Below are 15,872 nucleotides of genomic sequence, written 5' to 3' on the forward strand. Positions count from 1 at the left end.
CCCCTTTATTATAATATAAGCCTGTTGTGTATCATAAATGGTTGTTATAATATTTTCAAATTTGGTGCCTAAATTCATATTATAATTTTTTTGGATTAAAAATTGCCAATTTAAATTATCGAAGGCCTTCTCTGCATCTAAAAACATAAGTGCAATTTGTTTTTCGGGGTGGGCTTCGTAAAATTCTAAGACATCTAGTACTATTCTTAAGTTGTTCCTGATTTGTCTGGTCGGGAGAAATCCTTTTTGATCTTCATATATATGCTCACTTAACATTCTTTTTAGTCTACTTGCTATAATAGAAGTGAATATTTTGTCATCAGTATTTAACAGTGAAATCGGCCTATAATTATGTATATATCGGGGATCCAAATCCTCCTTTGGGATCAGTGAAATCAATGCCCGCCTCCATGAGTCCAGCATCCTGGCTGCCAATAAGACATCATTAAAAACTTCCACCATAAGAGGTCCTATTTGTTCTGCTATTGCCTTGTACAGCTCCCCTGGAATCCCATCTGGTCCCGGGTATTTATTGTTTTACTGGTTCTCTATTGCTGATTTCAATTCAAACCAAGTAATGTCTTTGTTTAATAATTTTCCATTTCTTCCCCAATTGCTTTATCCTTCACTTCATCTAAATAGTTTCTTATTCTATCTTCGTTAACTTCTTCCTTTTTATATAACTCTTCAAAATACTTATGGGCAATTTCTTTTTTCTGTTCTATCTCCTGTTGTATATCCCCCTTTCCATCTATTAGCTGGTATATCAATCTCTTTTCTTTCCTTTTTTTAGTCTATATGATAGCCATCTCCCTGGCTTATTAGCATGCTCAAAATAAGTTTGTCTAGTTGTATTCAAATTTATAATCATTCTCTCTTGTTCAATTAAATTCAGTTTATGTTTAGTTATTATTATCTGATTTTGCAATTTTGAATCCTTTGGGGTACTCTGTAATTGAGTTTCTAATTCCTTAATTTCTTGTTGTAATTTGTTTTGCTGGGCATATTTTTCCTTATTCCTCTTGGCGTTATAAGAGATTGTTATACCTCTTATTACTGCCTTCATTGTATCCCAATTGTTTTGTTTCGTAGTTGCTCCATTATCATTTTCCTTTAAGAAATAATTTAATTCCTCCTTGAGTTTGTTGGTGTATTTTTTTTCTCTTATTAACTGAGTATTTAACGTCCATCTTTTCTTGGGTTTTTCCCTACCCTTCCATATTATCTGAATTGGATTGTGATCTGCCCATTCATTAGGTAAAATTTCAATCCCTTTTATCTCATTTGCTATTTCTCCATTCATCCATGCCATATTAATTTGTGTCCATATTTGATGAGGATTTGAATAGAATGTAAATCGTTTTTTCTCGGGATGTGATCTTCTCCATATATCAATCAAATTTAACTCCTTCATCATTTCCATACATATCTTGGGAAGCTCTCTTTCCCCCCCTTTGTTCTTCCCCCCATTACTGTGGTCTTTTTGATAATCAGAAATAGAATTAAAGTCTCCTATGATACAAATATTTCTTTTTTCCAATCCTACTATTTTTCCATAAAGATGCTTAAAAAACTCTTTTTGATCTCCGTTCGGGGCGTAGATTACCACTAAGAGAATTGGGATGACATTAATCCAGATCTGCAAAACCAGAGTTCTTCCCTCAGAATCTGACCATATTAAATCTGCTTTCAAATCCTCTTTAACGTATACTGCAATCCCTTTCTTTTTCCCCATGTCTGCTGGTGCGGTAAATAGCTTCCCTAATTTTGGACATTCTAGGTATTTTTCATCTGTTTTCTTTATATGAGTTTCTTGTAGGCATATTATATCAGCATTTTGTTTGATTAGTTTAGCTATTATCCTTTGCCTTTTTATCGTCGAGTTTAAACCATTTATATTAATTGATAGTAGTTTCTTTTCTTCTTCCATTTAATTAATTCTGTTTCGCTCTTTGTCTTGTAATGGCTTCGGTCTCTCCTTGTGCCTGAAGATGTGTCCTACTTTCTTCTCTCTCCTGATGTAGATAAGTATTTCCTTGATTTCCTAAAGTTCCATCTCTGTTCTTATGATAGCCTTGATCTTCCTGGGAGTTTGTTTCCAGTTCCTCCTTACTACTCTGGTCTTCCGGACCTACCAATCGCTCATAAAATTCCTGGGCCTTTTCCATGGAGTCTATTTTAATTTTCCTTTCGTTCCAAAAAACTAACATTCCCCTCTGGGATTAGCCATTTAAATATGATTCTTTTCTGATTTAGGTAAGCTGCTAAGAACTTGTAGTCTCGTCTTTGTTATCTTACTCTCCTTGGTATTTGTTTGAGAATCAAGACTTCTTTACCTTTATACGTGATTGTTTCATCTCTTGACATCCTATATATGATATCCCGGACACTCCTTTTCGCAAATCGTATATGGACTTCTCTTGGGCATTTGTGGCGTCTCGCATAATTAGTGCTAATCCTGTAAACTTCATCAAACTCCCTTAAGATGTCATCTTTATCCTTTTCCATTAGTCCAGCCAGTATTCCCTCCATTAGTTGTTCCAGGTCTTCTTTGGATTTCACTACATTTTGGAAACTCAAGTATGTAGCAGCCTTGTCCATCTCTAGGTAGACCAGTGAGTCCTCCATTTCTTTACTCACATTCTTTAATTCTTCATCTACCCTTTCTAATTTCCTTTCGGTTCGTTCAGTCCCTTTCTCTACCTCTTTTATTGTTGCTTCATTTTTTTCCAAGGCCTGCTGTAATAATCCAACCTTGTCCTCTACTTTGGAGATATCCGCTTTCATTTCTGCTTTTAATTTCCCCATCTCCTCTTTTAGTTCATTGATATCTGCTCTCGTCTCGTTATGGTTTTTCATCATTGTTTCTTGTAGCTTCATCATTGATTCCTGTAAAGTCAGCAAAATTGATTGGATGTTGGCATTCGAGATGTTAATTTGTTTCTCCACTGGTAATGTTTCTTCTATGGTTTTTTGTGCCATAGGCGAAGCTGTTGCCGACGTAGTTGTTAACGTCGGGGTGACCTTTCTTCCAGTTTTCAGAGCTGTAGTAGTTGTGGAAGTCATTTCTTTTAAGATTTGTTTCTGTTGTTGTACTATATTAATTATATTATCCCAAATTAACATTCAGTGATAGAATCTCTGTATTAGGATTGACCGGTATCCAATTACTTAATCTATCTATCTGCTGGATAGCTGTGCTCTTAACTGGTTACTGGAGTATAAGTACTTATATATAAAAAATATTGTCACTGTATTATTTTAAATCCAAATTCTAAATCACATACATAATTTTGTAAGGTCTATGCTCAGCCTCTATACATAACTTCATGTAATTATATATATATATAATTAATATGTAATTATATATATATAAAAACAGATGAAGCCTGATGATGGCAGATGAGATTCTGCCGAAACGTCGCTACAACTTTAAAAGCACAACTACTATGACATGGGAAAATACCCGAACAAAGCTGAATGCCATACATACATACATACATACATACATACATACATACATACATATATATTATCCGAATCCAACTATATTTAAATATTATAAATAAATATGTGTATTTATCTAACCTTATTCTTAAACACAAACAGTATTATATTCGTTCCCAAGTGGATTAATTGTGATCACACAATAAATTATAATATTAATACATAAAATCCTATACTTATTAATTAAATAATACTTAATGTTCTTACTATTTTCCCTATATATCTAATCAAAGTATAACTATCACTATTATTAATAAATCAATTAAATCAATTAATTCAATTATTTAACAATCAGTTACAACAATCAATTTTCCTTTCCCCAGTATGCATATTTATAATCATTATAAAGAGAGAGTAAAGAAGGAGAGATAGTTCATCATAGCGCCAGATGATGAGGGAAAAAGAAGAAAACAAAATTGAGCAAATGTATACAGAAAAAAGGGAGTAAAAAAGGAGAAAAAGGAATTTTGAAGTAAGTTTTTAGCTTTCCGTCTCTAAGTTTGAGAGCTTTCACTCCAAACGCACCAGAAGTGGGGAGGTAAAAAATGCTGAGTAGTGACTGCAATTACTCGGTATCTCCACACATTCGGAAGCTTCCACTTTTACTTTTTGTCTTAGCGTTCCTAAGTTCAATTTTCCTGATTTTCTTCAGATGGAACCACCTCCTCAATTAGATCAGTATGCTCCCTAAAGGGCTGTTAAGTGGTTTATATCAGTTATATTGTTACGATGGCTTCAGGGTTTCTAAATATCGCCTGTGGCGCCACACTGTCTCTGTTCCGTCAGCTCCGATCTTCTTCCTGTCTCCGCTTTAATAAAGTCTTTCAGAATAAAAATCAAATGAGATAGTCCAAATCCTCCACAACTTCCAGGCACCTTCCAGCCGCTAGTCTCCCAACCTCATAAACTTCCCTTTTTACTCGTTATTGTCCTCTCTCTCTCTTCTGTCTGCCAAGCCCTTTCACTTTCACTTGCCTCGCATTCGCTTTTTGGCCGCTTTCTTTTAGGGGTCCAGACAGACACTTGTAACAGCCTTATAAAAATCTATGGCATTCCAATCCTCCTCTCCGCTGCTAATTTCTCTGCCACACTCTTCCCCAATGATCTCACAAACTGTCACTCACTCGCTTCTTTACATCGGTGGCAGTCCGGATTTCGGAGCCGCCATTGATAGGAGGTTGTTTCTTGCTTGTTGGGCTCTGGAGGGCTCCTCTTTGCTGCAGGGGGGTTGCCTTCCCCACACTGCAACCCGAGTCTCCCCCACGCCGGCACAAATCTCTCCGGGACTCATGCATCCTCAAAGGATCGCTCCAACTGCAAAAAGAGATTAACTGAAACCATAGATGGGCTTCTGCACCTCTGTTCATCATTGCCTCGCCACCAGAAGTCTCCAGAGGTGCTTAATGTACCTCCAAGGGCAAAGGTGTTTTGCAGTGTGGGAACAATTACAGCCAAGGATTGGTCTGTCTGTCTGTCTATCATTACAACACAGAGGCTTGTTGAAATTTAAAGGCAAAATTGAAACACTCATGGTATAATTCATGATTTTTTTTTTAAAAAAAAATCTATATATAATACCAAACCTAGTAAATCATCCTTAATCGTAAGGATAAAAAAGCAGGGGGGGGGAGGGAAAAAGTAGAAAGTAATGCAATTGTGAGTTCAACAGAAATGTTCTCCCAAAGAGCTCATTTTTTAACATCCATTACCAGGGAGGGGCCTTGTCTGATCTTCCTTAGGTGAGTGGCGGCGGGGGGGGGGGCAGAAGCAGCAGCGGCGGCGGCAGGGGCAGAAGCGGCGGCGGCGGGGGCAGAAGCGGCGGCGGCGGGGGCAGAAGCGGCGGGGGCGGCGGCGGCGGGGGCAGAAGCAGCAAAGGCAGCGCCCGCCTTTTCTGTTGCTGCTTGGCGTGGCGCTCGCCTCGCCCCGCCTCGCACCAGCCTCTCCTCCTCCTCCTCACTGGCTCTTGCCAGAAGGTTGGGGTGGGCACTGGGCCGCATTACGAGGCAACCTGGGCTGCATGCGGCCCATGGGCCGCGGGTTGGACAAGCCTGATCTAGTGGGTTCAGCCAATTAAGATTGGACCAGCCAGCCTGAGGGTGCCAAGTGTCCGCCGTGAAAGGCTTTATAGGTCAAAGCTAGCACTTTAAATTGTACCTGGAAACCAACTGACCACAACTGCAGGATGCTCAGTATTGCAGCTACATGTTCCCAACATTAGGAACCAATTTATACAGAGGCCAATGTATTCTGGACTATCTGTAGTTTTGGAGTAGCCTTTAAAAGCAGTCCCATGTAGACCATTGCTAAGATTGAGTGGTAATGACAATGTCATTATCATAGTCAGGTAAGGCTGCAGTTGGTGCACCAAGTGAAGGTGGGAAAAAATTCTTTTAGCCATGGCTTTCATTTGTTGCTTAAAGAAGCTTATTCCAGAAAGGCCCCTAATTACAAATCTGCTCTTTCACAGGAAGTGCAAGCCTATTCAGAAATCATGCTGGTGTCAAATGGAAAATTACAATGAATTCCATCTTGCTTGGGTTTAATTTCAGTCTATTCTTTCCCATTCAGACTCTTAGAGCCTCCAAGCGCTAGAATAGAACATTGACAGCTTTCCCCCTATACCCTGGGATGGTGATGTAAAGCTTGACGTGGTCAAAATCCTGATGGTATCACATCACAAAGAATTGAAAAATCTCTCCTAGAAGCTTCATGTAATTGTTAAGGAGTCTCAGAGGAGAGGGGACTGAGCCTTAAAGCATTATCAAAGGGAGGAAGTGTCAAATTGATTTTTCACTGCTTAAAACTGAAGTCTATGGAGAATAGAGCAGTACAACAGTACAACAGATGGCTTTCTAAGATCTATCCAAGGACAACCACTTCAGAAGAGGGCATACTACAGTTTCCTTCAAGGACTGAGCAATGACTTTTCCATAGTGAAGCATAGCTGGGCGTGGTGGCACGAACCTGTAATCCAGCTACTCCAGAGGCTGAGGCTGGTGGATCGCTTGAGCTCAGGATTTCTGGGCTGCAGCAGACTAGGCCGATTGGGTGTCTGCACTAAGTTCAGCATCAATATGGTGATCCCCGGGGAGCCAAGGTTCATCAGGTTGCCTAAGGAGGGGTGAACCAGCCCAGGTTGGAGATGGAGCAGGTCAAAACTCCCGTGCCGATCAGTAGTGGTATAGCACCTGTGAATAGCCGCTGCAACGTAGCCTGAGAAAGAGAGTGAGACCCAGACTCTTTAAACAATCCCCATATATAATATAAAATAAAAAATAAAAAGGTCCATCAGTTCTGTTCCTAGTAAAAGCCAGAGTCAAAGCCACAAGCCACACTTTCACTTTCTAGGTTGATGTAATCACCTTTAACTCTGGACACCACTCTGTCCATGAAGAGTTAACACTTTGGTGAACGCCTTTGTCAGAAGAATGCTGTGCAAATTGGTCACAACAGCCAGATGAGTTCACGGTGCTACCTGCTTCCTGAAAAGGAGTTTGTAACCCTATACAGGATAGCTGGACATCAACCCACCAATAGAATAAAGGAGAAAACTGAGAATACTTTGCCTCCTTCATTGCCACAAAGTACAACTGAACATGAGCAAGTATTTATAATCAGACTACCACTTGACTGTCACATTTTATACCAATGGCAATATCCTGATCAATTTCAGAGACAGCGCCATGCAGAGCACGCTGTAGTAGTCTAAATATGTGTTGATAAGGAAGTAAGATACTGTTAAGTTGTTGGTCTTTGTTCAGTGGTGTTAATTTCAAGTTTACAACCCATTTTTACATTTGGCAAGCAATGATCATCTGCACACACCAAGACTCTGCAGTGATGAACATCATTCTTCCGCCTGATAAAAATCTAGGCAGTGCTAGGGTGCTGGGGAGAAAATTACATGGGCAGAGAAAAATGTAACTTGGCAGTTAAAATATTGACAGTTAACCCATTTCTATTTTGTCATGCCCTAATATAGAAGCCAGATTGAAATGTCTTGCATGAGTTCCATTGCATTAAACAAATGTGACACTTTATTTTCTGGCCATTTTTGTGCTGAGGGAAGTGAAGTGGTATAATAGCAATATAAATGAAAATGCTTTGCGGCACTGCTTGCCGAAGTAAAAGACAACAAGAATCTAGAAAAGTATTTTAAGAGGTTTTGATTTTGAAGATGAATGGTTTTTCCAGATACTTAAATTAAGAATATTATCATTCCATGAAATTTATTGCAGTATTGCAGGTTAATTATGATAATAATGATAAAATTTTAATAGTATGTGTCAGCAGCATTATGTATTATCATTATACTTTTAGTGATGCTCACCTAGTCCCTATTGTTCTTCGGCATGAATGGAAATGTTCATTCGAAGCGCTGTAATAGTCTGATTATGTAGGTCACCTTATGCCCTTCAGATATTATGGGCTATCTAAGCAAATGATCTGACACTGACTGTTTTGTGCAATATAATAACTTATTAAGGGTGAGTTTCCTGCGTTACACAGACCACTTAAAATCTCTAAGCATCTCATTCATTTCCCCCACACCTGAAGCAGACTGGGTGGGGCTGAATTTTGGGGGGATCATTTTTAAAGGGATGAGGTAAGTTTATAGCTCCTTAAGATCACCTGTAGTAAAACAAAACTCAAGTATCAGATCTCACTCATCCCTACAATGCCATTTCCACCCTGATTAAAACAAGGAGTCCATCAACATTTGATCAGTCTAATAACCCTTAGCTTCTGTTTCCCAAACAGTGTGCCTATTAAACTATACTTCTATGTTTTGTTTACCTTTAAGCATGTCCATGCTTAAGCCCATAGAAAGAGAGTTCAATAGTCCTGCTGTTGGAGGGTATAGAACAGAGGTGTCAAACTGGATTTCGTCAAGGGCTGGATCAGCATTGTACTTCTTCTCCACCGGCCGATGGGGGGTAGATGGGACAGATGCCTCCTGCAGCACCCTGCCAGCCAAAATGGAGTGCGGGGGAGCCGCACATGCCCCATTTTGGCCAGCAAAGTGCTGCAGGAGGCTGTCCAGGCTGAAAACTGGGTTTTGGGCTTCCAGAGGCACTGCAAGCCAGTCATTTGCTATTTCCGGGACAGTTCTTGGGCCAGATTTAGACATCTTGCGGGCCGGATCCAGCCTGCGGGCCTTGAGTTTGACACCCCTGGTATAGAACAAGCCTGTGACTTCTTTCTTGTTAAACAAGGTTATGTCTTACAGTAAGTGCTTCATATGGACTTTTTACAGGTATTAATTCTTGTGATTTTTCTTCTTCTTCTCTCTTTATTAACAAAGTAACACAGGTTACTGTCTTTGCTTTCAGGCATATATATCCCTTTTCCTCCTTCTCCTACTTCACTTAATCTTGATCTTTTGATAAATAGCATTAAAGAAATACAGTAAATCAAAGTTTGATGTATGTGCATTTGTTGAAGCATGTTAAAATTAGCTCTTTCTCTCTCAGCAGTTTGGAGAGAGTTAACATAACCAGCATCTGAGCTGCTGTTAAGCAAGAATTCTCTTCCTTTTGACAAAGGGGAAGATAGAGAGAGTATACACGCTTCATTGACAATTCTGTCCCTTTTTAAGTTTTAGAGAAGTCTGTGACAGTTTACCATCTGTCAGACTTCCCTCACAGATCCTTACTCTCATGCTACTGTACTATGTTCAAAGGTACAAAGAACAAAGTGTCTTTCAAATACAGCTGAATTATGCCAATGATTTGTTCTTCAAACATGTGTGACGATCATTAAAGTATAAAACTGTCCTTTGAACTATGTATATAGGGACCTTGGACCAATGAGCAATGGCACGTTTGCTGATTGATTGATTTAATCAATTTTTCTGCGTCCCATCTCCCTCTGAAAAGCATCCTAGAAAACTTCCTTAAGCTTGCAGGAATGCATTTGACCCATGTTGTGACTTATTTGAATATTTTGGGAGAAGCCCAGAACAGATGGGTAGAGACCAATCTGCTTCTTTCTAAATGTTGTATGCCATCACCTAAAGAGGCTTAGAAATGGGAAATAGAATATGGGAGCATGTGTCTTGTAACCCTGAATAGTTTCTCTAATGGAGCACAGTAGCAGTTTTGGACCTTGAACAAAGTTTGATTATTTTTTATTAAACATATTTTTTAAAAAGTACATGTTCTTGTTCTAATAAATTCCCACTTTCGCAACATTGAAAACAAAAGAACTCTAACTGGTTGTCATATCCTGATCTGGAATGAAAATTAGATTGGGAGATGCCTACTGCATCTAATTTTTGGTGAGCCTGTGAATCTTTGATTTTTGTTTTTCAGGAAATTACATTTCAGCATTAGATGGCTGAGGTTCTAGGCAGGCTGAGAATGAAACTGCCTACTTAAATCCCAGGGCATAGAAAAGGCTTACTATTGTGTTTTAAACTGGACATCTCAAAGTTGTTTGTTATTCTGCCTTCCAGATTTTCCAGTTTCACAAGATTTTAAGCATAAATCTTAAAGGAAGTGTTTTGTTATTCATCTTCTAACTTTGGATTCAGCCCATGTGGTCCCTGTTCTCAGTTTGTTTAAAATTGTGTTTCTGTCAGAGCTCTCTTGGAATTCAGAACAACTGCATACAATAAATTCGCACTGTCTTCAGGGCAACAGTGTACACGATTTTACATTTAATTACTGTATTGCCATTCTTTAGAGTTCCAACAGCAAGTTTTAATTATAACTTAACCATAAAAAAGCACATCATTGATACGGGATGTTTCCAAATGCTATAAAATGAAAAGAAGGGTGGGATGCATAAATTTCTTCTTTTATTTTAAGTTGTGACATTGTAACTGTGGCACAAGAAGAAGTGTGATCACAGCAGTACCAGTTTCGCTCCTGCAAATCAACTAAATAGCTAGTATTTGGATCATTTCGCACTTTAAATTCTTAATATGCATTGCTAAATATATTTCATCACAGTTTGTTAATTAATTAGAGCTGCTAATTTTTGCAGTTGACATCGTTCATTTCAAAGTGTTAATAAGCTGCATCAATAATAGGTGTGACAACGGTTTGTAAAATCTGGTTGAACATGCACTATTTAGAGTTATCACATACTCATTAAATACGGCAATTAGTGTGCAAGAAAACTTTGCTGCTCCTGGCGTTGATGTTATCATCTGATCTGTGCCTAATTCTTTGGTGACTAGCATCTTCAAGATTTTCCCATCATAGCAGTTCCAATACAACAGTGTTGTGGCTCTGATTCCCGAGCCTGTGCTGCTAGAGGAAGAGGACTTGGAAGATGAGGAGGAGGAACTGGGAATGCCTTCCTCCCCAGGACCTTCCTCTCTGGCAATGCCTTCCTCCCTGATAATGCCTCAGGTTTCATCAGACAACCGAGAGGAACAGCCTGAGTCCATTAGGATTTTTTTTCCTTTTGTGTTATAACTGTTTAGATCAACACAATTGCAAGAATTACCTCTGCTTATTAATCTCCAATCAACACAGGAAGTCTGTCTCAACCAAAGGGTGAGATACAACTGTTTTAATGTGAGAAGTTACAAGTTCACATTTGGAATGGCTAAACATGAAGATGTAGGATTGGGCATCTGTTAGAAAGTTTATAAATAGCTGTACTTAGTTAATAGACTTTCTATTGAAGTTTCGGGTGCAAAGAAGGAAGTTTTAATATTTCCATTTGAAGTTTATCTACCTAGCTTTATTACTTTTCAAGTTCTTCCTGACACCTCAGCAAATCAGTGAAAAATAAATGTAAAGACTTCAACATTGTGGTTTTTTTTTTTTGTCTTTTCCTTTCTCAGATGCTTGTAACCACTCCAGAAAAATGGGATGTTGTGACCAGAAAGAGTGTTGGAGATGTCGCTCTCTCTCAACTAGTGAAGCTCCTTATTCTTGATGAGGTACATCTGCTCCATGAAGATAGAGGTCCTGTACTAGAAAGTTTGGTAGCCCGCACTTTACGCCAGGTATGTCAAGGTTGGTTGTTAGAACAAATGTTAGTAATATCATATGCTAGAGACAATTCCAATGATTAAATCCTCCCATTATGTCTAAGCTGCTTCCAGTAGCAGTCATCATAAAGATCACCAGGAGAAGAAAATGCTTTTTTGTCTCTTTCCTTTTAGAACAGAAGGAATATAGGGTGTATATAGGGTGCTTAAAAGTTTGTGAACCATTTTGAATTTTCACTATTTCTGCATAAATATGATCCAAAATGTGTTCAGTTCTCCACACAAATCCTAAAACTAGAAAGAGAAAACAATTTAAAAATGAGTCAAAAGTATACTTCTTCATTTATTTATTAAGCTCTACTACATATATGTTTCTAAATGCTAATCTTAATTAAGCAACATACATACAAACACAAGGATGTGCTGATATTAATCATAGTATTACTCTTTGTTCGCATAGTTTTGTTAGAACGCTTTACAGTTGCTCAAATCTGCCATTTTGTTTTCTCATATGCCAAAGACTTCTCCAATAAAAATCATCCTGGAGAAAAATAATTCTTCATAGATAGACTTGATAATGGATTTATATAGAGTTCTGGAATTGTTTATATTGAAATATGAAATAAGAAACACTTTGAAATTTGCTCACAGTTCTCATACTGTGAGACATATTCCAAAAGCCTTTTGTATCCTTCAGTAAAATGTCTTTTCAGTTATTACTATTTTGAAATCACATAGTATTTGTTTAAAAATAAATGCATTATTTACTAAATGACACATCAAATTGTCAAGTAATTGCAGATCTAATATCTCAATGTGGATAAATATATTTTTATTTATGGCTGGAAAAATAACTCAAACACATAATTTTAGCAAATTAATTTCTGCTTCCCTACTCAAGTCCTGTTAGATTACCTCATTGTGGAAGAGCTGTTGAATAACGTGTGTTTTATTGGTTATTGAATAAAATTAGAGAAAATTGGCTAAGTAATACCATGCTACACTTCCTAATTCATCTGTGATTCTATATTAGATACAAAACAGGTTAATAATCCTAGTAAAAAAGAAAATTAAAACTATTTGATTTTATGTTTAAAATATCAACAGCAGGGTAAAATAACAAAAGAGCAATGTGCTATTTGGAATGGGAGGGAGTCACCAATATGGTTGAATGTTCAATAGAATTTAATAGCAAAATTCTTAGAATATAGATAGGATTACAAATCTCTGCAAAGGAATTACTTTTTTATTTATCTATTTTAATATCTTTCACAAAGATTAGTTTTTAGTCTGTTCAGCCCTGAGGTCAAGTTTACAAGCTACCTTGTGAGGAGAGAGCTTGAGGTCACTGATTTGGTCTTGAATAAGAATATAAAACATGTTTGCACATTATGCACTTTATGCTTTTACATGTAACTCGAATTGATAAAACGTTTTGGAAGAAAAAGCTTTGAGCTTTATTCCTATGCTGGGGTTAGAACATCAAAAGAATCCTCTGAAACCAATTTGCACTTTGATGTTTAAAGTTACACATTACTGAAAATAGCACAGATGTAAAATGAAAATGTTTAAAGTGGAGGGCGGGAATGAGAGCAGGAGGCTCTAGACTTCAATGATATTTACCCAACAAATTAGTGCAATTGAGATTTATTAATATATTTATTCAATTTATATGGTCACCCATCTCAAACAAGTAGGTGGCAAACAATCATAAAATCAAATAAAACCGAATTACGGAGACAATGCAAAAGAAAATTGAATACATATAGTGGCTGAGAGATATTATAATCTGTAGATGTTGGCATAACCAGGAAACAACAATCTTAGCACACTCATGACCCCAGACTTGGGCTCATAACCAAATCATCAAGATCTTAACAAAAGGCCAGCAGGGTTGGAGCCCTCCTAATCTCTGAAGAGAGAATGTTCAAGAGGACAGACACTATTTCTTTGGCTGATGGGACCTAGATCATGCAAATTAATCTCTAGAAAAGATGCTTAGTACTCTCCCTGTTCACATCAAAAAGAACCAATGTCACCATCCCAGGGAAAAAATCAAATGAAATCCATGACTTATTTTTCAGTTTTCTAAAATTTCAGATCACAGCAGATACTATAATTATTAAGTTTTTATTATTTTTTAATAATACTTATACAGTAGAACCTCCGGTCACGAACGCTTCTGACCATGACTAAATCGGGTTCCAACCCAAAAAAATCATAAAAAATTTGAATCTGGTCATGAACACATACTCGGGTGGTGATCAAACATGACCCCTGACCCAGAAATTCCTGAAGATGAAACATTAGAAGACGAAGAAATGACCACGCATTATGGTCATGACTAGAGGTTCTACTGTATATGATTTTTTCTGTCTTCCTTCTTTTCTCAATGTGTGGTGGACATTGCAGCAGCTTATTTCATTCCAAACCAAACCAATTAGAACATCACTACTCCAGACATTTTGAAGTCTACACAACTACCCAGGCCATCATTTTACTTTGTTATATGGGGAGCTGGGGGAGTGGTTCCCAAATAAGTTAGTAAATACTAGCCCACTTGGTTAGACAAAAGAGTGATATTCTACATACATTCATGATGACTGGAAAGAAATGTATTGGTTCTAATCCTCCTTGCATTGTCTTCTGTATATATAAAACAGCTGCAGTAAAGAAATCTTTGCCTGTAGAGGTTCTCCATTAAGTTAAAAAGTGGAAAATCAGGATTCTTGTTGATGAGAAATGTTTCTTTGAATAGAAGGTCTATTTACCACAGGCATTCACCTACTAGGCATGTGGATGGGACTAGTATATTCAGTTTGCTCCTCCTTAAATACAGATGTCACTATTTTATCTGCAATAACAGTAGATTTCTATGAAACCCATCTGCATATGGCTGTAATGAGAGAAGGAAGAATTAGTACCTTGTATGATTTGTGCCTTATCAAAATTGCACTGCTGTTCTTCTTTACCGTCTCTGTGTGTTTGTTTTTCATATTTGAACACTTGCAATGTTGTCGGGTATTTGCATTAATAGAAACTGCAGATGCTGTTGGAAATTAGCACCAGATTTATGAAATTTCTATTCTGAGGAACATCGGAATTTTTCAATTCAAATAGTGCAAACATGTGTTGTCTGGAGAAGTCCTAATGCTCTTGTTTCTAGGGTTGCTTATACTTGTTTTGTTGTTGCTTTGGTTTTACCTTACATACTGGCTATACCTGGAAAGTGCTTATGACAGCTTCCAGAGGGATTGTCAACTTGCACCAGATTCCTCAGTAGATAAGGTATTTTTTAAGCATGTCATCTTTAGTAAAGAAATGAAAGGAAGCCAATAATCACTTGATTTAATATTTTTTGAGCTTCTGATGCTAGAGTAAATGGATGCAAATGTGAGCCTCTCATGCTAAGTTGCAGCATTGTAGTATGCCATTTAGGAATTAGGCCTGAATGCTCTATGAATCCAGTCACAGTCAGAAAAAAATGAATGTTGGTTTCTTTTAAGTTGGAAATATTTCTTAGAATAATATGAAGATATGAAAAGAATAATTCTATCATTTGCAAGATAGAATTAGAGGCATTAAATTCCATTGTGTGTATGTTTCTATTATTTACTATAAAAGCCCTTTCAGATGCTTATGAAATCAGAATACTTTAAACATCAGGATTCATTTGATATAATTCATTATTAAATAGTATTACTGAGGTAGTTATGACATAGTTGTTTTTCTAGACATGGTATGCTAATTATATTTGTATGTTTGTACTTTGGCACTCAAAAAATTACAAAAACTAAGTAATAAATGTTACTAAATTTAGAATGTAGATAATTTTCCTTATGCCTATCACATAGGCCTGTGAGAAGGACATAATGAATTGATAAAGGCAGTGAAATAGCAATATAGTCATGCAAAAGTAAGATGCATAAGGAAGCAACTCAAAATAACTTCACTTGATTCTGTATAAGATGAAGCAGAGAGAAATTCTGAAAGACTTTGATGATTCTGTTATCATACTCAACAATAAAACTTTATTCCTGGAATCCCTGAGGTATCTGTTTCCTAACCAGGACTACTCAAATATCTGACAGGTATTTGAATATACCCTAAATATGTGGGATGGGGGCATTGGTGGAATGATGACTTGTACTATGCTATTCATAGTGCCCTCACTGATATATTGAATATATAGATGCAAAGAATAAATTCTGTTCTACTTGGACAGTGAGCTAATATGGATCTGCCTTGTATTTAAATGTCAATAACATAATCAATTAAACTAGAATAATCTAGTTAAACTAGATTAAACTAGATAAACTAGAATAATCACTGTAGTTATTTGTAGTTGCTGCATATTTTGCCTATGGACTTTCCATTTACATATTTAACACATGTGCTAATGCAGGACCATACT

The 15,872-nt window shown here is 37.2% G+C and overlaps 1 protein-coding gene and 1 non-coding gene across 2 annotated transcripts in view; both read left to right on the top strand.

Annotated features, from left to right (window-relative positions):
- Positions 1–15,872, top strand: part of ASCC3 (activating signal cointegrator 1 complex subunit 3) — a 238,290-nt gene that overhangs the window by 75,683 nt on the left and 146,735 nt on the right. Inside the window, exon 11 of the mRNA XM_026666607.2 lies at positions 11,309–11,473. Within this exon, the coding sequence (XP_026522392.2) occupies positions 11,309–11,473 (165 nt within the window). The remainder of the gene's footprint in view (positions 1–11,308; positions 11,474–15,872) is intronic.
- LOC148132936 (signal recognition particle RNA) lies at positions 6,451–6,749 on the top strand. Its single transcript, XR_015747005.1, has one exon.

The sequence above is a fragment of the Notechis scutatus genome, chromosome 1 (genome assembly GCF_049901735.1).
Source record: "Notechis scutatus isolate UNSWTSFEM ecotype Mainland chromosome 1, rNotScu1.2, whole genome shotgun sequence".
Lineage (NCBI taxonomy): Eukaryota > Metazoa > Chordata > Lepidosauria > Squamata > Elapidae > Notechis > Notechis scutatus.